The sequence below is a fragment of the Coccidioides posadasii genome, chromosome 2 (assembly GCF_018416015.2).
Source record: "Coccidioides posadasii str. Silveira chromosome 2, complete sequence".
NCBI lineage: Eukaryota > Fungi > Ascomycota > Eurotiomycetes > Onygenales > Onygenaceae > Coccidioides > Coccidioides posadasii.
The window spans coordinates 472,358-496,979 of record NC_089408.1 but is presented as its reverse complement, the minus strand read 5'-3'; the positions used below and the strand labels follow the sequence as shown (position 1 = coordinate 496,979).

Sequence of the window (24,622 nt, the reverse complement as noted above, 5' to 3'; positions counted from 1 at the left end):
ACGAGCCCCAATCACATGAAAGACGAGAGAACTTGAAACACACTGTTGGATGGTTGACGTAGAGTTACCTCGAGGTCAGCATCCAAAAACAGCCAAGATCCCAAGGAATTCTGTTCACCATTTAACACCTCCAGCCGTTACAGGCCCATGCGAACAGCATTGAGCACAGATGAAGTTTTGAACCAGGTGGGATTGAGTTGACCTCGACTTAGCCCCAAGCACATGAACATTCTTGAACTTGCAATACTGCGGATGTTGGTTAATGTAAACCTAGTGTGAACATCCAAAATAACCAGGATCCCAATGAATTCTGTTCTTCACTGTCTGACAGTCGCAGCCCATTTCAGACTTAGCAATCTGGGAAATCTATGACCTCTTTATCTTTAATCCAGCTCTTTGGATCTCCGAGGAACTCCGTGAACCAAATTGCATGTTCGAAATTGCCATTGACTTCTTTCTTCACATGGACCACGGAGGTGGTATACCCATTCCGTGGAGGCTGATATTAAAAGCCCAAAGATGGCCGGCCACCTTTGATGCAGTAAGCACATGAACCCTTTTGTCTGCGCATCAAAGCTGCCCATTCAAAATGTTTGCTCAGGATTTTCCTGTTGTGTCCGGCCTGCCCAGGTGGCCTCTACTATCTGATCCGGCGAATCTAACCAGGTCGTCAGATTCCCTACCGTCATTTGTCTCGCCTGTAGGGCTTCTCTGGAATGATCTTAAGTTATTCTTTAAAATATGGAAAACGATTCCGGGGATAATCCTACCCCTTCATCCAGCTCGTTCAGGCGAACTAGACGAGCTGTCCTTGACACTCGGGAACATCGGTGACTTGATCTTCCATGCGATTCTCATTGTTTGCCAGCTTGGCTTTCTTCTCTTGATTCCCCTATCCATCTTTCTACCTTTCAATATATTTTTAACCTTTTTTATTGGCTTCCTTGTTGTGAATTATTTCGTTTGCTTGCCATTCAACGGTAAGGAGGGCGCTATATATAGAGCGAGGCCAAAGAACGGTATTCCCATCGCGGGCAGAGGTGAAAAATGGATATTCATAAATGGCGTATCAGTTGGGTATGGGCATTCGTTAGAACCCTCGCTTTTCAATCACGGGAGAACTGATGGCAGAGCAGGCACCGTTGGCTCCAGAACAATCTTCAGCTATTGGCCAACACCTTTCGACGCGAAATTGTTGGAGTCCATAATCCGACGTATGTTTCACCTCAAATCTATCCCCCCGGAAAGAAAAAGAGACGGGGTTTTGATACTAATTTGATTGGATATGCAGGAGCGGAATTATTTTTGATTTGATCCAGTGTCTAATCGAGCGGGATTTCCAATATAATACTCGCGACGTCCGCCAGGCTTATGCAATGGTCAAGGATGAGCTTACAAGGACTACGAATCCAAACGACAAAGTGATACTTATTGTTCATAGTCAAGGCGGCATTGAGGGTGGTATGGTCATCGACTGGCTTCTGGCAGATGTATCAGAGGACAATATGTCTAAGCTCGAAGTCTACACGTTTGGGAATGCTGCAAACCACTTTAACAATCCCATCCGTTCAGGATCAACGGACAAGACCAACCCGGAGACGTATCGGGCTATTAGACATATCGAACATTATGCGAATCACGGGGACTTTGTCGCTAGATTCGGTGTTTTGAATTATGCCAAAAAGGCACCAGGCCAGAAAGAAAACCGGTTTGTGGGTAGGGTGTTTGAACGGCAGGGTAGTGGACATATGTTTTGCCAGCATTATCTCGACACTATGTTCACAATGGATGGTGATAAGGTTGCGGAGGGAAATCCGTTTATGGATTCACCGCTGGAAGTTGACATGGACAATACTGAGTGAGCCTCCAGGTAGCGGGTGTACCCTGCACAAAGCTTGTACTGACTTCCTGCAGAACTATATTCGCGCAAAAGGCACACAAGCGTACGATTAAATCCATGAGTAGGCTCTGGGAGTATAGGAACGGAGGGAAGCCCTCAACCTGATTGCGGTTACGGTGGAAACCCGCTCCGTCCAGAACCAATGTCAATGGTCCTCTCGGGCTTATCCCCATCATCTGGAGTATGCAAGAAAAAAAGAAAAGGAAAAAAAGGCAGATGCAATTGATGGCAACATAGGTATTTACGGACGTATGGTGTGGTTCAGGAGTTATTCGGCCAATAAAAGTAATCTATCCAAAGGTTGATTGTGGTTATCTATTGAAGCCACAGGCCTGCACTCCGTAGACAAGTAGTTAAGTTACTTGACATGTAGTACTCCGTATTGCTGGCTATTGAAGTGCTTATGTATGGGAGTATTCAAAGATCATTGGCGCCTCTGTTTCACGGTGCATTCTTGCGATGTTTTGCAGTTTCATCAGGTCGGCCCGTGTGGCTGGCCCGAGCGGTTTTGCGCCCCCAGCCTTGACATTTGAGAGATCATCGTATCCGCAGACCCGAAAACTACATAGCCATCCATAAAAACAGCTGGATTGCGTTTTGCTGTTTGCACGCGAAGTTCTTTGTTGAAGCGTGAAGCCAGCAGCCCTCTCGCGACAAGATGAAAGTTTCTTCCTTGCTGATCCCTGCCCCCCCCCCCCCAAGATGGAGAAGGTCTTCGCCGGTCCAGCAGGGCCTTTTAAACTTCAGCGTACCAGGATCGTCCATTTTCGCATCTCCTTCAAGGGTCTCACTCCCAAGCTGCCGCCTATCCCTTGAAACATGGATGACAAGGGCCAGAGATCATCGTCTTCTGCATACTCGCAGCCTCTTTTCATCCGCCCAGCGAGTATGCTCACGGAAGGTTGAAAAGGGTCCCCCTTTTTTAACCCTGGATGATACGCCCTCGACCGCGTCGCTCGTTCATCGTATGTATCCGGGAACATTGGCTTTGTCGGTTTTCCAATTACTTGCTCCTTCGTGGCCTGCGATGATAGCTTGAGCTTCTACATTCTTTCCGACAAACCGGGGATCTCGTTCGAACACATGTCGACATGGCCATTCTGACCCTCGTTACCTTGATTGCTTCCGCTTCTTTTGCGATTGCTTTGCCATGGAGTGCTGACGGTAAGCCTCGAGACGACCGGTTCTCCACGAGAATATGGATACTGATTGTCCTTTTAACGATAGGAGCTCTGCCTCGTAGGAGAAACTCTCCTGGCACTGCCAACTCTACGCTAGTATCGTCGACCGAATCCCCAACACCTTCATTATCCATAATTCCGCCTGCCAGCGAATCCACATGCTCCGGAAGCGTCTTTCTCTTCGGATCTGCCCCGAAAACAGTCTACACAACCGTCACCCGCACCTACATAGTCACCGGTTTCGAGCTTTTTAAATCTGGGCCGACATATGTCACACCTCTTCCGCCATGCATCACCCACGATTGTGGATCTCAGGGAAATGGCACCTGCGACACACAACCAGTCTTCACTCTACCCACTACACTTATCTCAGTCACAAAGAAAACCACTGTATTCGAAATTCCTAGCTCGGTAAACCCGCCGATGTTTTCTGGCATAGGCAGCCCTGGAGGACCTACACCACCACAAACGACCGGGGCACCTCAGGAGCCGGGTGACTTTATGAGCTGGATTGAGAGTATGGTTGAAGGAATGCGTCCATCCAGTGTACTTCGCGACAGTTCACGAATTGAGCCCAGCAGCACGCGTCCCGAAATAACACCCCCGCCCAATGATGGAAGGAAAAATGACGGGAAAGGGGGTACAGATAGAGTTGAACGGTACATTGGGCCTGACGGCAAAACAACATTTATACTCTCTGGAGTTCCGATAACCATCCACGACGACAAAAACACGATGGTCCTCGCCATTCCCCAGACTACTATCACCATGAATGACCATGCATTGCCCATGACTCTGGTTGCTAGCCATTCTATTCAGCCCGTTGCGCTTACCATCAATACATCCGCGGTTATTTGCAACGGGACGACGGTCCGTTTAATACAACCAAATCCAACAAGAAGCACCGATGACGATGCCACATTGACGGGACACAGTATATCATCAAGCACCCCGTCGGCTGGAACCCGCGGAGGTGGCGCTGGCGGAGAAGGCGAGGAGCTAACGGATGGTCCGTCCACCCGGTCGCCACCCAGTATTAATAGAAACTCGGCCCAACCAACCACGGTCCCATGTGCATTGTTAATTTTATCTTTGATTTCGATAATGGTATTATGTATCTAAATGACAGTTTTTCGATTTTGTTCTCTGTATATACTTTTGAAATAAAGTCATCCCCACTGAGCATACTCTTCGGGGGTTGGCATTGATTAAAGTAATTTAATGGAGGATAGAATTTCCTTGAGAATTCAATTTAGGTTGGATATGTAACTAATATCTAGATGGCCCTAGCCAGGAAAACGAGTCTACAATTTATGAATGTGCTGTTACTCCTCCGTGCATGGTATCTTGCAGCGAAAAATCAGGGCTTCGTGGCCTCCAACGCAAGTGGAGGGAAGTAAGTACCCAAGTGGCCAATACGGAGAGGCGTATAAGGCGTTGCGGAGTAAGTTGTCACTCTGATATCTCAGGACAATGTCCTTGATAGACCGGGGTAACCCTGCCATGGAAGCAGGGGAAGATTGAAGAGCATTGTTTATTCCACTAAGATATGCGCCCGTTTTGAACAGAGCTTGGGTATAGTGTACTCTGTACGGAGTATCTGGCGACGCGATGTCGCTCTTGGCCCATCTGCTTAGTAAGCTGGATGTCACCTCACCGGTTCCATTGGACAACCGTTTAACTACAAACTCAAATCGTTGACTTCACTGCTTGCTGGAGTTTTTTTTTTTTTTGAAAACAGACACATCTTTTATACCGAGCACCCATTAAATGATCCTTTGCGGAGGCTCCTACTCTCCTGGAACACACCTCCAACCATCAATGACCGAGGTAAGCTCCAAATTTAGCCCATATTAGAGTTCAGCTGACTCGATTTGGACGCTTTCAGTCGAACCGCACGGCCAAAGCAGCTCGTGTCCGTGATAACCAGCGGCGATCCCGCGCAAGACGGAAAGAATACATTCAAGACCTCGAGCAACGGCTGAGAGCATTTGAAAAACTCGGTGTTGAGGCGACCTTAGAAGTTCAAGCCGCCGGGAGGAAGGTCGCGGCGGAAAATGCATTGCTGCGGTCTCTGCTGAGGATTAGAGGTGTTACGGATTTCGAGGTGGAACATTATTTAAGGGCACATCGAATTACACCGGGTTCTGAAATTTCGGTGGCCGCATCCCCATCTCTATCTCAGAGCCCTTCGGATACAATAGCCAGGCAATCAACGGAGGCCTGCCGCTCGAGATCGGCGGATATTTGCCCAAGACCAGGCGAATTACACTTGGTGAAAGAGGGGAATGGACGTCAACTAGCGCTGCAAGCCCAACCTGCCAGCCAGGATCATCCAAGACACATGTCAGAGCCTGCGGGTCTGGCGAGGCGTGAAGGATGCTGTACAGAGCAACAGTGCCTAGGTGAACTCGATACAGGCCAAGTCACCTCCTGCGAAACCGCCGCTAGAATCATTACGATGATGCGAGGACATTTAGATCCGCAAGACGCGAGAGTAGAGCTGGGCTGCTCTACTGAAACAAGCTGCATGGTGAAGAATATGACCATTTTTGACTTGCTTGATAGGTGACACATTTGAGTCGGAGGTACCATACACTACAATATTGTATCATCCGTATTCAATGCTCAATGATAATACAACAACCACACTTCGGTGGTTCCAAAAGCCTCGTGGGGTTCTACGTGCAAGGCGATTATTCTTAATTGCCTTCCTTAACCAGGTCTGCACATTTCTCTCCGATCCCGTACGCTGGCATCTGTGTATGGCCCCCATGAAGGAGTGGCATAACACTGCAATCTGCGACACGCAATCCGGAAACGCCCCGGACACGAAGTTTCTCATCCAGGACTGCCATAGGATTTTCAGATTTGCCCATGGCACACGTTCCTGCTGCATGATAGCCTGATGATCTTGTGTCAGTTCCAAGGACACACCAAAAGATTCTTTGGAAGATATAACAGAAGAAACTCACACGTTGTCGCATGCTCTTTGACATATGGCACCCACTCTTCCCTCGTCTTATACGTATGGTGTGTCAGTTCAGGCGGCCACGACCCTTTCACAATATCCTTTGTTCCGGTGCCAGTCATGACAATCTCGTTCGCAAATCGACATGCCTCGGCCAAAACAAGCAAATCTAATGGGTCATCGAGGTAATTGCAGTGGACGACTGGGTTTTCTCTTGGATCGCTCGATTTCAGTGTCACCGTGCCACGGGATCTAGGGCCAAATAGTTCTGCGATAATCGAAAATGCATGTTTATTATCGATAGGGTATTTCGAATACTGCTTTGGGCCACCATAACATTCCGTCGTGAAGAATTCGATGTTCGGTTGACTTGGCATCAGGCCCATAGGATCTCGGCCTGGCTCGTGTTTTGCCTGCGTCCAGAGCGGCTCATCTGCGAGACGATCGTCGAGTCGAGCGAAAGCAAAGGCTCCAAAGGGAAAAGTCGACAAGAAACCCGTCTTATGATTCTTCCACAGGGCGTAGCTCTTTTCCTTTGCGTCCCCATGGTAGATAAGATGGTCGTTTGTTAAGCCTTCTTTTTCTGTTTCGTAAAACATGAAGACGATCTATGTATTCACTCAGTTATGGAAATGAAACGCCTTGAACTTGGGAACACTTACAAGATGATCCATAAGATTCTTCCCTACGCCAGGTAAATCAACTTCGCAGCGAATACCATGCTTCTCCAACTCCTCCTTTGGCCCTATTCCTGATCTCATAAGAATTGCAGGACTGCAGTAAGCACCCCCACTGACAATTACTTCTCTATCCGCGTGGAAAATCTGCTGGGTCCCATCAGCAGCAATCGTTACCACGCCTTTCGCGCAGAGAGCACCCTTGTCGTCTTGTTCGAAGAGAATTCTATCGACTATAGTATCGGTCTTGATAGTTACGTTTGTTCTTTGACAATCCTTCGTCACAAAGTCCGCAGATGTCGATCTCAGGCCTCGATACACCGTCCTCGGCGCATGCCCACATCCATGTGGTGTTTCACCAGTAGTGAACATATCCGCGTCATAGGGCAGGCCCTTAGAAACAAACGAGTCCATAATGCGTTGTGAAATCGGGGCGAGATCATGAGGCTCTATATGCAGAGGCCCACAGGATCCATGACTGCCTTCACTTGCTTGGAACCAAGGTTTTGGGTGAAATGTTTCCGCCTATATTGGGTTTTCAGCGTGCTTCAGAATCTCACATCTAGACAACAGCGGCCAAACCTTCGACATATACTGAAAGAATTCCTCCCCACTCCAGCCTTCGAGTTGCCAGTCGTCATAATCCTGTTTACACCCGCGAACACACAGTGTACCGTTGACACCACTGCAGCCACCCAGGAATTTTCCCCTACTGAGTTTCACTTGTCTGTTGTTCACACCAGGCATTGGAGGAGTTATGATATTCCAATCGGCCTCCGTGTCCAGATTGTTCAGCCACCTTTCACATCGTCAGTTTCGTCTCATGTAAGCTTGTATTATTCGTCCCTACTCACCCGCCAGTCATGTGGACATTCTCCAGGTTCTCATTGTGCTGGCCTGCTTCGACGAGAAGAACCGTGATATTTGGATCTTCGGCTAGACGCCCGGCAACCACACAGCCGGCTGTCCCTCCTCTAAATTGCGCAGTCAGGAGAGATCCGCAGCTTATATGCCCGAAGCAGGACGTTGAAACTCACCCGCATACTATGTAGTCATATGATTTCGGCTCGTTCTGTGTAGACGCCATGGCTTCCCCGATTTAATCTTCAATAAACACGAGAGAGCCAGAGGTACTAGTTAATAGGCGCTGAGCTCTCTTCTCGTGCCGAACCACAGCTTATTTAAAGCCCCAGTGCGACATAAACGTTCGGGTAGTTCACGTCGTTACCCCGCGTCTTGTATGGAGTGGGTCGAAGATGGGGTTTGCACGGGCTCCATACATGGTTATACCGGGGCAATGCATGTCCGTCAGTTTGGAAAATGAGAGATTACCACCGGATGGTGATGGAAACAGGATTCGGAATTCAGTGTTTATGTGTATCATTAACCACCATAACATCAAGAAGGCACAGGGGGAGGTTGGCATTGAGTATGTATGATATAGCTACGCTGCATTTCCCTGGATATCATGTTAGAGGAAAAACGTGGGAGCGTGTCTGACGGACGAAGGGACGAGGAAAATGCAAACAGTGCCCAGAGGTAATTATATACCGTACCCATCAATGCCGGTTTCGCTAAATTCTCGGTTTGGTCTTCATTTATTGTTAGAATCTCGGATACGAAGTCTTAGAGTGCAGTGCGCTTGACGTAGCCGATAAAGCTCGACACAGTGAATACGGTAGGGTCTATCAAGAGCCTGAGATTGTTTCAATGACTGTGCGGGAAACCACCTGGAATTTTCCCGATCCAAAACTGTGTTGGCATGTCCGTTGTTGCTGGCGAGAATATTACGAGGCGTGAAGTCAGCATGAAAAGAGGATCGTGATTATCCACCAAGCCAGCGAGGATGTCGTTTCTCTCATATTCTTGCCTTCTTTGCGGGAAGTGCTTCCACTGAAAAATCATTGAGCTTTCTCCCAGTCTCAAAAGGGCCGGCTTTGAATTCAAACGTGCACTAGTACCCCATTCACGCACTCAGTAGGCTTGCTTTTGGGCGTCTTTAACAGGTTTCGAAATGCTCGCGAAGTTTGCGGCAGGTGTCGAGCCGTTGAGAATGAGTGAGGTCCGCTCATCTTTGATCAAGCGGTTATCCCAGGATATAATCCATGATGAACTCCATGGTATCTTTCCAGGTTGAGCACCTCCTTCTAGGTCCACCGTCCTGAGGAAAGGAATGGTGGTATTCATAGCACGAAGCGCAGAGTGTCTGTTTTGGACAACATGCTCCCCAAGATGAATGATGATGTGGCCGAAGTTTCTCATAGTGATGAGATATATCAGCGTATAGTTAAAGGATACATTGGATATATAAACATATTCAGGTTGAGGGCAAAGGGTCCAACTTAGGAGATACAAAAAGAGTGCTCTGCAAGGGAAATCAGGAAATGCAATCTTATTAGGTTAGAGCTTGAGTTGCATGTACTCTGTACATAGACACAATGAAAGTGAATACTTGCGCAGTTATCAGTTAACTTCCGGCCAGTTAATATTACATCTAAAGGCCCATTATAATATTAGAGTTGGAAATCACAAGGATGGCATGTTCGGAGAATCATGACCTAAACTTCAGCTGCATCCCTGCAGCATCTTATTCTGCCTCATGACAGCCCGAGCTTTGTGGACATCCCATTGATCAATAACCCACAGGCGAAACAGAGGGGTCCTATTGAAGAGAACTGCATGCGCAGAGCACTGGAATATCTGAAAATATACTTCAGGTATATCGGATGTCCAGGCACAGTTGTATGCTCTTTAAATTGCTTGGGATGTGATAGTTGAGTTCGAAGATAGAAAGGTACGCATTCATGTCGACAGTCATGAACACTCTCCAGGTTGTGAAACATTAAGTCACTGAGAACAACCGAAGGAGTGCTTTGCAGTGGATTGCTGTGTTAGAAATATAGGACAAGGTGTAACCTCCATGGCCCTCATGAAATTCAATTTCATCTTTCTATTTCCGGTAGCCTAAATGCTGAAATTAATTAACAGTTGATGGCCGATAATGCCATAAATAAATCAGAAGCAAGTAGTTGCAGAAGAAAATGTGAAGTACATGTTTGTCAAGGGACCTGTCGATACGCCTGAGCGACATATCTGATTCTTCGTTTGTGAGAAATCACTATAATGCTGTTGTCGATTGCAACCACTAAATGCACAGTTAGTAAGGAAAAGAGCATATTCAGGGAATTTATTTGGAAGGAAAGAAGTGCATGAAAGTAACCTACCAAGGGCATAGGCAAGAGTAACAGTTGGGACAATCCATCCGCTGTTGAGATAATAGTAAAAGGCACTTTCTCCGTCTTGCTCATCATATAGAGCCATTATAGAGGTCAAGGACAAACCAATGCCAATGGTGGTGGTGGTTATGATTGACAAAACCTCGCCTCTGCTCTTATGGGACTTGGAAAACCAGTGAAGCACAGCCATAAAGATGAGAACAAGTCCTGCAGCGATGAAAAAGAACCGGAACACCAGAAAGAGCTTATCGGTCAATTTGGCCAATTGCTCACTGTCTTTTTGGCTGGTAGATTTCTGGGGAGTCGCGTCAATACCAAAGGAGCGCATGATCCAGATGAAGAGCCGACCAGTAAATTCTGCGATAAGATCTCCCAGCTTTTCAGAATCTGCTTCAAGGTTTTCAATCGCCGTGATATTATTGTAGATGTAATTGAGGTCGGGAACGTCTTGAGTATTTCTGAGCCGCGCTCTGAGGTTGTGAACTATGAGTTTAAGTGTGTCAACTACCTGAGATGTTGTTTCAGACACCTTCGAGGCATTGGAGTGTTTAAACGCTGTCTCGTAGATACCCTTGGCAACACTATAAAGTACGAAAGCACGACTACCCTCAGAAGTGATGAGAATGGACATATGCAGTGGGAAGTGGAAAATAGCCCAAATCTGTTGGCGAATATATCCGAAACGATTTTCGTCGGTTTGGTCGAAATAGATCATGTACATAAAGTACTAGGTCAAATCAGTTAACCACACACATAAAGGGGTGCAGAAGAAGAGGTAACTTCTCTTGACGGTGTTAGCTTACGAGGATGATAATATAGCAAGTGATCAATATAATGGATGACGCCGTCGGATATGACGTCCCCTTAGCGATACTTGTCACCTGGCATAAGGTCAGTCAGGTAGATTAAGCATCAACGATGCTGGAAGATGACCTACCGCTTTAGTCATTCCAACAGTACCTTCTCCTAGGACAATAAGAGTCATACCTCCGAATCGCTCAACGATCGGAGTCCCTTTGAAACTTAACACTTTCCAGATACTGGATATTGAAACCATGGCTAATGCTTCTATTGCTGGTACGATATACCATCCTAGATATGCGTATCTGCCACGTCGCATCTGCGTAGTAACAGCCAAAGCCAAAAATACCATAGCCGAAGCAAAGAGTATTCCTGTTGTCATAATCTTTGCGCTAAGAGTCTTCTTATAGCCTCGAATGTACCAAGCCACGATGGCATACTGGAGTACAAGGACCAGACGGGATACCATGAGGAGAAGGCCCATATTGCGGAAGCGACGTGGGTGGTTAAGAGGATCGGTGGTATCGAAATTAGGCGCGAGAACTGCGAAACCGGTCATGACTCCTAGGTGCATGCCCGTAAATATCCGCGACAAGATCGAATCCGAGTGAAATCTGAGATCGAAGAGCACAGTTTGGAACCAGTAGAACCATAGAATGGTTATGTAACCGATATATGACTTTAAATCTATGAAAGCCCGTAAGCATCAGGATTGCTCAACGCTTGGATCAATGATGAATACTTTGGACCGTGTTAATATCATGGGTTGACGTGAAGCTTCCAAGATTTGCTACGAAAAAAAGGTCGAAGAACAATTCCATCGCCGTAGCTGCGTGGCGCTTCCTGAGAACGGGTTCTTCATGATGCTGGGAACCCTTTGAGGTCGGATTGGGAGCATGTTCGCCTGGTGTACTTTGAAGTGATATCTCCTCTAAAGCTAGTGGATTCGAGGCCGGTGCCAGAGGCTTTCGCCAGTTCTGATCCGTATAATTGGGGTTGAAAATATTCTTCAGCCTCATTTTGAGGCCGTCAGCTGGTAGCGTGTTAATGAAGGGTGGGAAAAGAGGTGGATGAAGAATATAGAATTTATGTGAATGAACGAAGTTAAAGGACACAAGACTTAATTCCCACTATGGAAGACTTGTCCATAATAATATAGACAAAGCCAACCAGGGTGAACCAGGATTCAAATGCGGGCTGTTAAGGAGAAGTCTGCCGCGTGGACAACGTAGGTTTGTCACTTTGGCGTCAATGAAAAGTTGTTATGCTGTTTCACACAACAGGAGCATATGCCTTTTGGGCAGCGCTAACAAGAAACGAAGACACGAAGGAGCGCTTCAATACGAAAACCATTATCCAATTCAGCCCTACAAGCAGGCGCCCACACAATGCAAAGGATATTAATACCCCAATCTAGACCCAGCATCAGGAGGTAAATGAAAAAGACGGGATGAAAAGGGTTAAGCTTGTTCCTCATAATCTTCTGAAACAAGCTCACTGCAGAACTGCCTTGCTGCACTATTGCCCGAGGGACCACTCTCGATGTACGGAACAGACTCTAGGATTTTATGGCCCCACAGGCAGTGAGTCAAGCGCCTTGTCATGGATATACAGCCGAAAAAAAAAAAAACACACCGAAAGCAGAAGAAAATCAATATACGGAGTAAAAAGAATCCAAATCCAACGTGTTGCCACCAGAGCCGGTCACTCCCTGATTGCGTGAATTGTGGCTGTCGTGAACCTGTGGTTGAGGTTGAGGTTGAAGTCAACTTGTTGATCGGCGTCGATCGAGGCTTAACTAGTTAACTTTGGTGGCTGCTGATGACTTTCATGGGCTAGTTAGTTTAGGCCGTGGCTAACACGCTCACTGATGATGTGGCTGGTGTATGCGGTGCACATGCAGAGTAACAGATAAAAGCGCCTTCCAGGCAACAGATGTACAAGGAAGACTGACCAAGTTGCAGAGGAGAATAAGAGCTGAATTGATGTGGGGGCCACTGGGTCAATTGAAGCCCTGGCGCTTCATCGATTATCGTAGTATCTACCAATAATGTCTCCCGTACCGTGGCTATTTGGGGGACATGGTATGCACAGCGTTCAAAGCCGGGGAATGACAGCATGATGTGGGCACAGAAATACTTAGCCGAGCGGATAACAACAAACGCCATCATCCAATGTATCTACGGGGTACTCTGTACCTTCATGTATATTATTTGGGCCGAGGAGCTCAAAATTGATACCCAGTATGTCCGTTGTCCTTAGTCCTTCACAGTCTAAACATTTTCCCTCGACTCCTAACTCCGTCGAAAACAAAGGTATTATCAAGTGGCACGTATTGTTTTGTCAACACCTTCAAAGCTTCCTGTGCCACGAACCCCCCCGCAAGCGAAGAGATATTGTGTAACTCTCCTACCCCAGCACGCTGAGTCTCTTGAACCGCGTTGCGGATGTTGGTTTGCGCCTCGTCATCCACGCTCCCAGAGTCGTTGGCTTGAAGGGCATTGATAACCTTAGAAACAGCTCGCTGCCAGTTTCCAGGGTCGTCAAGGAACAGGTATGGCGCTGACTGAAACTTGCCCTCCTGATACTCTGTAACAAGAATATCGAGAGCTCGAAGGGAGATAAATATCGATATTGGAGACTCTATATTTCCGAGATTATTCCGGATAACCTTCACTGTTTCTTGCTCGGGTTCATCCACGTTTAGGAGGGGAAGTTTACGCCCCTTAATAACCTTGATATGTGCCGCGTTCTTGCAAAATACTTCAATTTCCTTTTCCGAAATCGACGAGACTATTCGATCAGCACCCAGTTGGGCCTCAGCCGCACGGACGCCCGCGACTACCTCAGCTAGATCCTGTCGCGCCTTTGACTTGTATATGTTTTGTAGCGATATGTAGTCTGCAGACTGAGCCTTCATGTCTGGTAGCGACCCGGGGAGAGGCAATACACCATGTCGTTTATAAAAAGCCTTAACAGCATGAGCAATGACCCAGAAATTATCAGAGGCTGCAGTGAGGTTGCAACACTGATCCATTTCAAATATATCTCGTAAACTGCTGCGTAAAGTCCAAGGGCTAATGCTTTTCAAGACTGCAGCCGCCGCTTCATCAAAGTTCTCTTCCCCTCCTTCGGAGTTGCCCGTCCTCGCTCCGCCGCGAACCATTTCTCTAAACTCGGTTTTCTCGTTATAGGTTTGCGGGTATGTTCCACCGTGGCTCTTTTTCCATTTTTCGAGGTAGTGTAGTAGAAGTAATAGATACGGCACGTGTCCGTGTTGGTGGTCGTCAAGGGCGTCTAGATTTTCCACCTTTTTCGCAGCAGCGAGTAACTCTGGCCATGGATTTGTGAGTCGAAGATCCTGCATGGAGTCTGGATCTGGATGTGTTTCAACGACTGGAAATACGGACGGCAGTTGTAGGGAAAATGAGCAATAGAAACCAACCGAGTGGGTGTATATTAAGGGAATGGAAAGCTCGTGTGTTCGTTGGGAGATGATCTGTAGAGTAGATTGTCTCATCGGACCTGTAATAATGACAAGACTATAGGATGCTAGAAAGCGAGGTTGTTGTCCTAAAATTTCTAAGATAGGCTATAGAACCGCTTAGCCCCTTATCATCGACCTAGGGAAAATTAACATATCGCTTACCTGTGACGACCATATCCCCTCAACGTCCGGATTCAGCTCCCGCAAGTAGTTGCATGTCTCCACCGCTCTTGACTTTCCCAGGCTATCCTCGCTCAAGAAGAAATTCACGCCTAAATCAGCTTCCGTCACTGTCGCCGGATCAACGATCGTGTACCCACCGATTCCCGGCAGAACTAGGTTCTTGAGCGTTTCGACACCGACGACTCCTGTGAGAGGTGCGTTGTCGCTATCCACGGGGCCGTCTGAGTTAACAAGGAGAACCCGAGAATCTTCGAGAGCCTGTTGACCGCTAGCTGCCCAGAGTCGGAGCTGGCGGTCATACTTCCTCTCTTTTGACGTTGGGCCGGCGAAAGTAGACGCAAAAGACTGTGTCATTGATGAACTCTTGTGAGGCTGCAGCGCGTTTAATGGTTTGTAAAGTGAAGCCAGCCCTGTTAAGTCTGTCAAGCAGCCAGTGAATCGTTGTTGACAACTTGGATCTCACAACGGTGACATCGTTGAGCCAAGGCGGCGGGGGAGGATATCTCCTGGCTAACTACGGAGCATCACAGACAAAGGGCTTAGTCAGCAGTTCAGCTGAGCTGGAACTTATCGATAAGAGGTCCTCCACTAAGAGCAGCGTTTTCGGCAGTGAATCAAGCCTATGTAAGATGTGAAAGCAAACTATACTTTTGAATATGTTTTTCATCGCAGCACATAGTAGTCAAGTTGGGGTTCCAACATTCGCATATTCCACAATTTCATCGTAGAAGTATTATCTTCCAAGTATCATTAGTTAGAAATCATAATCTTAATAGACACTGGGGCTCTTGAAGCTCAACAGTTCTTTCAACTCTTATTTCGCCCCCTTTCCTTTGGCCTCGGTCTCACCGAGCTCCCTGATGAATACTTTAACTGTGCCCTCCGGAATATCGTCCATCCCATCTTCAAATCCCGGGCTAACCCCAATTGCCAAGTACTTTCCATTTGAACTGAACGCCAGCGCGGCTACACTGCTCGGGTATTTCTGATATTGCCGGATTCTTCTCTTCGCAACTCCATCCCACAACGCAACCACTCCATCGCCACCTCCAGACGCAAAAGTGCCGAAAATTGGATGAAACGCTAATGCATTCACGGGATACACCACGTCCACACCATCCACATTCTGCCGATGGCATTTAAACGCGTATTTCCGATCTTGTGATTCTGGCGATGGATCGAACCATTCCACCGCCACGCGTCCTTCAATACTGGAGGATGCATATCCGGCATCATTAGGCATGCATGCTACAGCTCGTGTCATGAATTTAAGACTGCTCTCGCGGCGTTGCCAGGGCTCGATGTCGAGTTTGTTTGGTGAAGGGGCGGCTCCCGATTCTTCAGTGAATGTCGCTAGAGCATGAAGATCATAGATATGGAGAGTGCGAGACGCCATTGCGACCACCAATCTTGTGGGCGTGATGGAGAGAGAGAACGGCTTTGAAGGAAGTGGAATGGTGGCGGGAGTGATAGCGACGTCGGTGCCAGTTCGGTGGATGTGTAAAGTTGAGTCCCATGATGCAGAGATTAAGAGCTTATGTTCTTTGCTGTAGACAACGGATTTCACTCCTGCCTCATGTGAGCTGAGGACCGTTTGCGAAGACGAAGACACGTTGATCCTGTAAGCTTTCGATTAGTCAAGGAAGACAAAGAGCTCCCGAATCAAAAGGCCGCGGACTTGCCTCTTAACATCCCAATCTAGACCACCTGTATATAGCTCATCTTCATCCTCCCCAAAGCAGACGTCCAAAACCGGTGCTCGATGTTCAAACTTCGCAATAAGCGTCCCTTCACCAAGCTGCCCTGTTTTAGGATCCCGGAGATCATACAGATATACATTGTTGTCCCACGATGATACAGCAAACCGTGTCGACTCTGGGGCTGGGGAAAACTTGACGGCGGAAATCGCGTCCGTCGGGGATTCTGGGACAGCGAATTGGTCTATTGCGAGCTTTTAGCATGCGCCGCGAAAATATTTTGGGATGATTAATTGCGAAAGTACCAGAGGGCATAACGTACTTGAAGCCATATGAACCGCGATACTACAATAGATTTACAAAATAATGAAGCAATTGGGCAAATCGATTTTAGCTTGAAGGGTGGTCCTGTTCACCTGAGTTGCCTGCTCATGGAGCGGCTGGTTCGTTCCTTTTTCCACGCAGCTGTTTTCTGCCACCTTCCACCGCCCTCGTGCCCGTTCGCTTTTCTTACATCATTGTCAGCGCGCAGGTTCAACACATGCCCCTCCGCCAACCGCGCTTCGAAGCTACTGTTTAGCCAAAAAATGCCATTTGCACAACTGGTTATCGGGCCTCCAGGCTCCGGTAAATCTACTTATTGCAATGGTATGCAGCAATTCATGTCCGCAATCGGGAGAAAATGTTCTGTCGTGAACCTTGACCCGGCCAACGATCACACTTCTTATACTCCGGCGCTGGACGTGCGCGACCTAGTCACACTTGAAGAGATCATGGCAGAAGACACGCTCGGTCCAAACGGGGGCATATTATATGCAATGGAAGAGATAGAGGGGAATTTTGAGTGGTTGAAAGATGGGTTGGAGAAGCTAGGAGGTACGTCTAGCTCAAATTTCCTCAACAAGTTTCCGAAATCGCTGAAAAATGATTATTTTGCAGATGACTATGTTTTATTCGATTGTCCCGGCCAGGTCGAAATCTTTACACATCACTCTTCGCTTCGAAATGTTTTTTTTCAGATTCAGAAGCTTGGGTATAGAGTCTGCAATGACCCTTTCTCCCGATGTCCAATCACTCCAATACTGCCTGAACTAACCTCTGCATACAGCTAGTGGTAATTCACCTCGTCGACTCGTATAATCTAACCCTCCCATCAATGTACATTTCGGCATTGTTGCTATGCCTTCGGGCAATGCTGCAAATGGATCTGCCACATCTAAACGTCCTCACCAAGATCGATAACCTCTCGAATTACCCCCCTCTCCCGTTTAACCTAGACTTCTATACCGAAGTCCAAGATCTTTCCTATCTGATTCCTCATTTGAAAGAGGAAGCTCCGTTTTTAGCCAGCTCCAAGTTTGATGCTTTGAACAAAGCGATCGTCGAGGTGGTACAGGACTTCGGGCTCGTTGCTTTTGAGACACTCGCGGTGGAAGATAAGCATAGCATGATGAGTCTCCTGCAGGCAATCGATAGGGCGGGTGGATATGCGTTCGGTACAGCCGAAGGAGCTAATGATACAGTGTGGCAGGTGGCTGTCAGGGAAGGTATGGGAACAATGGATATCAAAGACGTACAAGAAAGATGGCTGGATAACAAAGAGGACTGGGACGAGTTTGAAAGGAGAAATTGGGAAGAAGCAAAAGCACGGAACGAGGCAACCAAGCAAATACCTGGCGGAGAAGATGATGACTTTGACATGGATCTCAAAGCACATGTACCGGCAGACAGTGGAGTCAACATCATAAGAAAATAAAACCATGCGATAAGGAAAAAGCCAAAATTCCACAGACGGAATTAGGGACTTACCTCTTGTAGAGATTCACAATAGCCTGGTGACTTATCCATCGCTATCTTCATCTTCATCCTCATCACTTTCGACACCTATTCCCATCCGATGTTCTTTGAGGGCGCCGCTTGGAAACATCTCTTGGAGAACATCCTTCCCTTCTTCCTCCCATTTCTTCGATAACCTCACAACCTCCAACCTCGCTCTCCGAATTGCTTCTTGCTCCGCCTTTTTCATCGTCCCAGATACCCGCACGACCCGGAAGACACAATCCAGCTGCTGTTCTTGGGCCTTAAAAGAGCTATCTCTTGGAAACGCAGATTTGCCAATTCCGGGCCTTTTCTCTTTTGGTTCTGGTAACCGTGACATATATGTAAGCGCCGCCCAAACGAGCCGGTAGCTAGCACGCGGGCACCGGATTATCGCTGTGGATGTGGCCGGCGAGAGATATTTAACTAAGATGTTCATAAAATTAATAAAAAATTGGCCACGCGTGAAAAAATAAGATTGAAAGAGATTGAAAGACGCATCTAATACCACGACTAGAGTATGGAAGAAAATAGAAAAACAGGTAACCCACCGCTAACACTCCCTGCACCCGCTCCTCCAAGTCTTCCCATGCCCCAGTCTCCAAACATATCACTTACCGTCTCCCTTATCATTCTAGCCAACAGTTGCGCTGTCAGGCCATCGGGTGTAGGCCGGCAGACCTGTAAATGGAATTGGGTATCTGGCGCATCCTTCCCCAGAGCTCGGGATTTGGCACCGGGCACAGCACTGGAGGACGTCGGGGGATAGAGGATGTTGACGAGGAGGTATCTGTGTTTCAGCCGCACCATGATTATACGGGTTGTTGGCTCGATTCAGTCCTCAGTACCCGCACCTATTCCAAGGCTTGCCAGTTGATGACGAGTGCAGTCCAAATTTTGAATCCTTGAGGTTTTAGGAGGTAAAGCTCCAGCGGCTGCTTTTCGTTATCACTTTTGAGGTGTGCGGTTAGCTCGATGCGGCGCTGGGGATTTCCATCTCATGGTCCAATGATGGCCCGTGCGCAAGTTAATAGGGCCAAGCAAGCTCGCCGGCAGGTCACAGCGAACTCTCTTGCTTGTGAGGCAGTTAATTTGATGAGGAGGATCCTATCAGAGGAGCTCCAATCTCAAAATACAAAAGGAAAAAGGAAACTTTTTTTCCCTCTTCTTTAGGGGGTTTGCTTGATCTGCAACCTAAACAAAGAGCATTTTGTTGTCAGCGGACATGGCGGTGCCAGGATGGGAATTGAATTCACAAAACCAAGTAAGCAGGTTATGATTCATCTTTTCACAATAATATTTAACCTCAGCATGTTGCTATTCACATCTACCTCTTGCAATTAACTATGTCCTTGAGTAACAGGAATAGGGAGTACTCTTGCCCCATACCCTGTACGGAGTACACCCAAACTCTTTGCTCAATACAAGGCAACGTGCAGAAAAGATTCAGCATACTCCGGCAGCTTACGCAGGAGAGTTCCAATTTTAGCTCTTCAATGAATTTTATATGAGACAAACTGCAAACAAAGGCTGACGAGTTGTCTTCGCTGCTAGAGTTGGATACCGCAGAGCGAAAGAGAGGTGCAAACCTGAGTGACGCATGTCAACGTCTACCATGTCATTGGTGCGCATATTTTGTCCTCTGCCTAGCAAAGCCTTAGACAAGTGAATGCTCGGCGAGCAAGGTCCGGTATGTTTGTACCAGGATGACACATTCTCGAAGACTAGTTTGTGGCTGTGGTGTTTCAATCGTGCCCCAAGTACTCTGTACACGCAGTCACTTTCGATGGAAGAGATGGAATTGCCGACAGAGAGTTGTGCCAGAACACACACTTCATTCAGCAAGCCGCCCCGGTAAATTCGTTTATGCTCGGGCGGGAGAATTTACAAATCTGTCAAAGCCCGAAGACCAGCCTCCGTTTTTAACTCCACCTGAAGTCCCAGGGTCTTCGTTAAGAAATTGACCAAAATAACCTACCGCATTGTTGGATTAACTAAATGGCTGCGGATCCCAGGCGACTTGCTAGGGGGAACGGGACTGATCGGAATTCAACGCCACACAAAGTGGACGGCAATTTGAGAGATGAGGTTGCAAGGTTCCGTTGGACCCTTGCTGGATCCAAGACTAAAGAACAGCGTCGGTCCGGCCACCATCCTATTCAAGATCCTAACGGTAGAACCTTGCCGCGGAGAGCTGGGCCCAAGAACCCAATGTGCCTGAATTCTCCTGATCATCTACTCAAGGACGTACAGATCCAATTTTTCTTAGCTCGCAAGGTGGGTAGTTATTCTCATTTGACAGTTGATATATATGCAATATCGCCCACATTTAAAGGCGGTTTGTCCCAGCTTGTTCGCATCTAGATGAACAACTACCTTGCACTATCATGAGCAAAAATTTTAAATCACCACAAGGATCGTCCTTCCACTTGCTATACTTTGCGTGTACGAGCGATCCTAACCCTTGGCCTTTAATTATCCATAGGGCAGAGTCTCGACCATGTCACAGCTCAGTCCTAGGCTCGAAGATCACAATTTCGGAGAAAATTCCATCCAGGGTGTTTTCAGAAGAGAGGATCGCCAAGGCGTATGTTGAGGATGACGTGGAACTCCCGGTGTAGTCACATTGGGCTCAACACAAGCAAAAAGCTGCAGCGTAACGTACTCCTCTCGGGCCCAGTGGAGGCAAACTTTCTGCGTCTGTTACCATCAATGACAACATCGTGCCTCCGTGATGGAAGACCTTCGTCGAGACGGCCAAAACTTGCCCTTTGGCATTTTGAGTGTGGATCATAACCTTGCCCCGGTTTGACTCTCCCCGCGCCGTGTCTGCCTCCGTTCATAATCAAAGAGGGGTCAAATAAACGCGCAATACTCCGAAGAGGCATGGCATGGCAAAAGTTTTCTGCCTAGAAAATACATTCCTTGGGCCGCGGCGCAAGGATTTAAGAGTAAGCGGAAAAAATAAACAAAACTAATCCATGATCAAGACTCCGTTTCTCTCCGAACTTTTCTCCAGCAATGTCCAGTGAAGGGGCAGTGAGACTCTTATGGCCGATACGTTCCAGTCTCTGCTTTGTCGTACATATCGTCAATTGAAGACCACAGAGAAGTCGACCCCGTGGCCGCCAGCCCCGGAAACCCTACCATGTCAAGAGCTTCAGTTGCGTTGCGGCACTCAGTACTCATTCAGTCTCACTTTATCCTCGTTCTTTGCTTATCATCCTTGGTCATCTTATGATCTTCCCCACCGTCGAGGACCGAGCTTTTCAATACCAACTCGCCACCCCCTCTTTTGCAAGCATTTAAACGACCTGCATAGCAACATGAGACGAGGACGCTTCTAGATTTGTTTTCATGCAGACAATGGTTCAGTAGCTATTATGAAATTTTCAAATTGCTGAGTGCAACGTTCCTGTATGATTTGCATTGGGGCTGAGTTGAATACCCGGGTAGCCCTCTTACAATGACAACAGTTAATTTTTCCCCTGTTGACGAACATATATTTGTACTTGGCCTGTATCTACAGTGCAAAGGGCTAAGGTGCTCTTCGAAATCCAAATTACTTCGGTATTTGGGGATTCAAGGATCGTACAGCATATTCCAAAACGACATGAATGAGTCGCTTATCCTCAGTCCCAGAGTATACATGCTCTGATCCGGGCTGACTTTGTGTAGTAGGAAGGGTGGATTAGAAACATGATAACGATCAGTTTCCGAGCCATTGCAAGTAGAGAACACCAGGAACATCGATCATTTTAAATCACATATTAAATCTTCCCAGAGGTTAGGGTATCTTTTGTCATCAACAAGCTCATTTTACAGTTGAGCTTTCTCGTGCATTGCTTGATGAAAAGCTCCCTCTTTGTGCTATAGCTGCTGCCCATCCTGAAGGAGGAGTATTCTTTCGGGGAGATCCTCTCAAAGTTAGGCTCGTGGGATCCTAAGGATCCATCCCAGGGAGTTCCACTCAAATTTTCTGGTTGAGTGGGTTAGCAATGAGGTGCCCACCGGGGTGTATCAAAGGGATCTGGTCAAACAGGAACATCCACCGTTCAACATATGATATTGTCAGATCCCAAGGAGTCCCCACATCGCCGCATGGTTGGTAATAACTGATCCACTGCAATTAAAAGAAGCCTCGACGAGTTACCTAAAGACGATGAGGAAAAGGGGGGGAGTGAGGAAAAAGAAAACAAAGCAGAGGTGGACAGAAGAGGAGAGAAATATAACAGCAAAAACCGTTAGGAATTCTTGACTCCTTCTGGCGGGCTACACGGGGATTACTTTTAACTATTGAGTTACTTTCCTCAACTTTTCTTTTTGCATTTCAATTTTTTTTTTTCCTTTCCATTTCTCTTTTTTTTTTTTTTTTTTTTTGTCTTGGTGAAAATACAAACCGTCAAATATCACCAATCACTTATGATTTAGGATGACCTGGACGAGCCTTAACCTGCCCTGGTAGCCTGTCAACTCGCTTGAATGACCAGGCTTCAATCAGCCTCACTCTTCTATGCTTGTGCCTTGCTGAGCTAGGGGTGATTAAAGCAGCCTGCCTCTGGCACCAATCTAGGCCTATCGCTAAACGAGTATATATATATATATATATATATATTTTTTTTTTTTTTTTTGGGTGGGAAAACCGGACTTCCCTCTAAGTATTTGTATTGTGATATTATCCTGGGTACTTGTAGCTTGTAGACAAAGAGAATACTCTGTAGTAAAGAGATGCTCATGTATACAGGGAACATAGGCTCATCCGCATCAGGAATGATTTTTATTATCTGATTGATTCTTCATGCCTCATTGCGCTGCCGTTTTGCCAAAGCTTGTCTCATATCGGACAATTAGTGTGGCGTGTTCAGGGTTACATCACAAACGCCCGAAGCTGCCCTTGTCCGTGCACAAACATATCTCACGGGGAAATTAGTAACTAATCGGCAATGAGGAGAATTAGTTAGCAGATGGACAAGTCGAAACTTTTTAAGAACAAGGATGGCTTAGTTGCTCCCCAGCCACTGGGATCCTTAGTGACCCAATCTTTCCCCCAGTTATTATTATTAGGCTGATTGAGGGTTCACAAGCCAGAGCAATGGAACAATAGTAAGCTACGCGTCGCAGCTAAAACACCTTGGCTCTATGCGGAGTGCTCCGTAGTCAAGTTCAATTTTATCCCGCACCAGCTGGGCCATCAGCCATCACGAAATGGGAACTCAATGGCATCGCTGTAGCCCTTCCACCCTTATCTCAGTGACATGATTCCACACAAAGCTCTCGGCAGCAGACGAGGAACAACTCGCAGCAACAGTGCCTACAGGCATTTTGAGGAACGCCGTCAAAGCGCGCGCTCCGTCCTGGATGCAATTGGAATCAACGGCCATAAGCCCGATTTCACGCATACATGACGGAGCATTCTCACCCCAAGAGTCGCCCGAAAGGCTCGAGCTCCGTGACCCATGCGCCCGGGCTGGGCAGGGAAGCAGGCCAACGGTGCTGCTTGGCTGGCTGCGCTGAAGAAAACGCTGCGAGGCCTGCTCGTTGCCGGCCGTGTGGAGAAAGCCATATCCATGCAGGGTGCCGTCATCGCCCGTCATAGCCCGTCACGTGCCCTCTAGGCTGTTCTCGATCAAAATTTCCCGGCGCTGGCCGCCCAAGTGGCATTATCACCGCTGTTATTTGCAGATGTACTCCGCCCGAAGCGGCGGTCTGCGGATTATGGCATGCTTCTGGGCGCTGGCGGGCGAAGCGCCTTTGCCTGCCGCAGGCACCATCCCGCAAACTAGTTCACCACAACGACCCCCTCACTCAGAGGGAATCCCACCTTGCAATAAAAGATAAATTTAGCTTGTCTGCACCGCTTGGGGAGGGGAAGAAAAAAGAATTATCAAAAACACGTATTCCTGCAAACATTTTAAAGGGGTCAATATAGCTCACTCACAAAGCTGCCCGACGAGTCCGGTCTTCCTTCGTCCCGAACAGGGTTCATCTGCTCAAACAGCGACCCCCCAGTCTCCAAAAGGCGCGCCGTCACAGGTTGTGTGGCTGATCAGCAAGCTGGCGTGCTATTTGTCTGGAAGCCCAGCGACTCATACATACATCATGTGTTTGGGCCTGAGCTAACCTATTTGCATTGGCATGGCGAAGCAGAGCTTGGCTCCTCTATTTTTCCTCAGGTTAGATGAGTAAACAGGCAATAGTTGGCTGGCGTGAAGCGGGGATCCAGCGTATCACACGTGAAATCATGAGATCGTCCCGTTTAGTCAGAAATGACATTCCCTGTCGAACGCCGCTCAACGAGTTTGTAAGCTTTCGAGGCGGTCTGGAAGTAGCACTCAGGGGGAGGGACGAAGCCCTTGCGATGTGCCGCAGAGCCCCCCGGGTCACGCTCCATTTGCAATTCCACCCGAGAGGCATCTCAACCGGAAAAAAGCACTAGAGCAGCACGATTGAAAACCCATCCAAGTTGGTGGTACAAGGCACTCGCGCACACACAAGCATTGGCTGCCGGAGATGCATAAATTCTGAAAAGATCTGTGTGTGTACGGAGTATATGTGTGTGTGTGTGTGTGTGTGTGTTTTTTTGTGTCGCGAGCTTGCTTGTACGACATGGATGGATCCTGTGCTGTCGAGAAACTCACATCAACCGGCCGAGAGCCGTACGGGAGGAGAGA

General features: G+C 47.6%; 11 protein-coding genes across 11 annotated transcripts; 4 read left to right on the top strand and 7 right to left on the bottom strand.

Annotated features, from left to right (window-relative positions):
* The first annotated feature begins 138 nt into the window (after positions 1–138).
* On the top strand, positions 139–2,245 carry D8B26_002652 (uncharacterized protein). Its single transcript, XM_066123908.1, has 4 exons — positions 139–1,077; positions 1,137–1,214; positions 1,292–1,858; positions 1,915–2,245. The coding sequence occupies exons 1-4, from the start codon at positions 590–592 to the stop codon at positions 2,003–2,005; spliced, it is 1,224 nt and encodes a 407-aa protein (XP_065979983.1). The 5' UTR covers positions 139–589; the 3' UTR covers positions 2,006–2,245.
* Positions 2,246–2,699: 454 nt separating this feature from the next.
* D8B26_002651 (uncharacterized protein) lies at positions 2,700–4,261 on the top strand. The gene is made up of 2 exons (XM_003069120.2): positions 2,700–3,064; positions 3,128–4,261. Exons 1-2 carry the CDS (start codon positions 2,992–2,994, stop codon positions 4,201–4,203), a joined length of 1,149 nt encoding a protein of 382 aa, XP_003069166.2. The 5' UTR covers positions 2,700–2,991; the 3' UTR covers positions 4,204–4,261.
* A 576-nt stretch (positions 4,262–4,837) lies between these two features.
* On the top strand, positions 4,838–5,725 carry D8B26_002650 (uncharacterized protein). The gene is made up of 2 exons (XM_066123907.1): positions 4,838–4,911; positions 4,970–5,725. The coding sequence occupies exons 1-2, from the start codon at positions 4,852–4,854 to the stop codon at positions 5,651–5,653; spliced, it is 744 nt and encodes a 247-aa protein (XP_065979982.1). The 5' UTR covers positions 4,838–4,851; the 3' UTR covers positions 5,654–5,725.
* D8B26_002649 (uncharacterized protein) lies at positions 5,715–7,816 on the bottom strand (the record flags this gene model as incomplete). The annotated part of the gene is made up of 6 exons (XM_066123906.1): positions 5,715–5,986; positions 6,057–6,660; positions 6,715–7,254; positions 7,312–7,528; positions 7,584–7,703; positions 7,767–7,816. The coding sequence occupies 6 exons, from the start codon at positions 7,814–7,816 to the stop codon at positions 5,784–5,786; spliced, it is 1,734 nt and encodes a 577-aa protein (XP_065979981.1). The 3' UTR covers positions 5,715–5,783.
* Positions 7,817–8,703: 887 nt separating this feature from the next.
* On the bottom strand, positions 8,704–8,991 carry D8B26_002648 (uncharacterized protein; the record flags this gene model as incomplete). The annotated part of the gene is made up of 1 exon (XM_066123905.1): positions 8,704–8,991. One exon carries the CDS (start codon positions 8,989–8,991, stop codon positions 8,704–8,706), a length of 288 nt encoding a protein of 95 aa, XP_065979980.1.
* A 795-nt stretch (positions 8,992–9,786) lies between these two features.
* Positions 9,787–11,785, bottom strand: D8B26_002647 (uncharacterized protein; the record flags this gene model as incomplete). The annotated part of the gene is made up of 5 exons (XM_003069118.2): positions 9,787–9,874; positions 9,954–10,692; positions 10,769–10,846; positions 10,903–11,453; positions 11,509–11,785. 5 exons carry the CDS (start codon positions 11,783–11,785, stop codon positions 9,789–9,791), a joined length of 1,731 nt encoding a protein of 576 aa, XP_003069164.1. The 3' UTR covers positions 9,787–9,788.
* Positions 11,786–12,966: 1,181 nt separating this feature from the next.
* Positions 12,967–14,790, bottom strand: D8B26_002646 (uncharacterized protein; the record flags this gene model as incomplete). The annotated part of the gene is made up of 2 exons (XM_003069117.2): positions 12,967–14,358; positions 14,416–14,790. 2 exons carry the CDS (start codon positions 14,788–14,790, stop codon positions 13,033–13,035), a joined length of 1,701 nt encoding a protein of 566 aa, XP_003069163.2. The 3' UTR covers positions 12,967–13,032.
* Positions 14,791–15,205: 415 nt separating this feature from the next.
* Positions 15,206–16,477, bottom strand: BUB3 (mitotic spindle checkpoint protein Bub3). Its single transcript, XM_003069116.2, has 3 exons — positions 16,456–16,477; positions 16,119–16,377; positions 15,206–16,055 (listed from the first exon to the last, which is right to left on the bottom strand). Exons 1-3 carry the CDS (start codon positions 16,463–16,465, stop codon positions 15,251–15,253), a joined length of 1,074 nt encoding a protein of 357 aa, XP_003069162.2. The 5' UTR covers positions 16,466–16,477; the 3' UTR covers positions 15,206–15,250.
* A 243-nt stretch (positions 16,478–16,720) lies between these two features.
* On the top strand, positions 16,721–17,907 carry D8B26_002643 (uncharacterized protein; the record flags this gene model as incomplete). Its single annotated transcript, XM_003069115.2, has 3 exons — positions 16,721–17,009; positions 17,073–17,173; positions 17,242–17,907. The coding sequence occupies 3 exons, from the start codon at positions 16,721–16,723 to the stop codon at positions 17,887–17,889; spliced, it is 1,038 nt and encodes a 345-aa protein (XP_003069161.1). The 3' UTR covers positions 17,890–17,907.
* D8B26_002642 (uncharacterized protein) lies at positions 17,158–18,896 on the bottom strand. The gene is made up of 3 exons (XM_003069114.2): positions 18,503–18,896; positions 17,943–18,377; positions 17,158–17,644 (listed from the first exon to the last, which is right to left on the bottom strand). The coding sequence occupies exons 1-2, from the start codon at positions 18,759–18,761 to the stop codon at positions 17,974–17,976; spliced, it is 663 nt and encodes a 220-aa protein (XP_003069160.2). The 5' UTR covers positions 18,762–18,896; the 3' UTR covers positions 17,158–17,644; positions 17,943–17,973.
* A 4,268-nt stretch (positions 18,897–23,164) lies between these two features.
* D8B26_002641 (uncharacterized protein) lies at positions 23,165–23,545 on the bottom strand (the record flags this gene model as incomplete). The annotated part of the gene is made up of 1 exon (XM_066123904.1): positions 23,165–23,545. One exon carries the CDS (start codon positions 23,543–23,545, stop codon positions 23,165–23,167), a length of 381 nt encoding a protein of 126 aa, XP_065979979.1.
* Between the last annotated feature and the right edge of the window lie 1,077 nt (positions 23,546–24,622).

Bases quoted from the DNA above. Each gene is read 5' to 3' on its own strand.
- D8B26_002652 (XM_066123908.1), top strand. From the start codon at position 590: ATGTTTGCTCAGGATTTTCCTGTTGTGTCCGGCCTGCCCAGGTGGCCT. The intron at 1,078-1,136 runs GTATGGGCATTC...ATGGCAGAGCAG, and splicing joins ATAAATGGCGTATCAGTTGG to GCACCGTTGGCTCCAGAACA. The intron at 1,215-1,291 runs GTATGTTTCACC...TTGGATATGCAG, and splicing joins GTTGGAGTCCATAATCCGAC to GAGCGGAATTATTTTTGATT.
- D8B26_002651 (XM_003069120.2), top strand. From the start codon at position 2,992: ATGGCCATTCTGACCCTCGTTACCTTGATTGCTTCCGCTTCTTTTGCG. The intron at 3,065-3,127 runs GTAAGCCTCGAG...TTTTAACGATAG, and splicing joins TTTGCCATGGAGTGCTGACG to GAGCTCTGCCTCGTAGGAGA.
- D8B26_002650 (XM_066123907.1), top strand. From the start codon at position 4,852: ATGATCCTTTGCGGAGGCTCCTACTCTCCTGGAACACACCTCCAACCA. The intron at 4,912-4,969 runs GTAAGCTCCAAA...GGACGCTTTCAG, and splicing joins TCCAACCATCAATGACCGAG to TCGAACCGCACGGCCAAAGC.
- D8B26_002642 (XM_003069114.2), bottom strand. From the start codon at position 18,761: ATGGTGCGGCTGAAACACAGATACCTCCTCGTCAACATCCTCTATCCC. The intron at 18,378-18,502 runs GTGGGTTACCTG...TGAACATCTTAG, and splicing joins GGGTGCAGGGAGTGTTAGCG to TTAAATATCTCTCGCCGGCC.
- BUB3 (XM_003069116.2), bottom strand. The intron at 16,056-16,118 runs GCAAGTCCGCGG...GAAAGCTTACAG, and splicing joins CTAGATTGGGATGTTAAGAG to GATCAACGTGTCTTCGTCTT.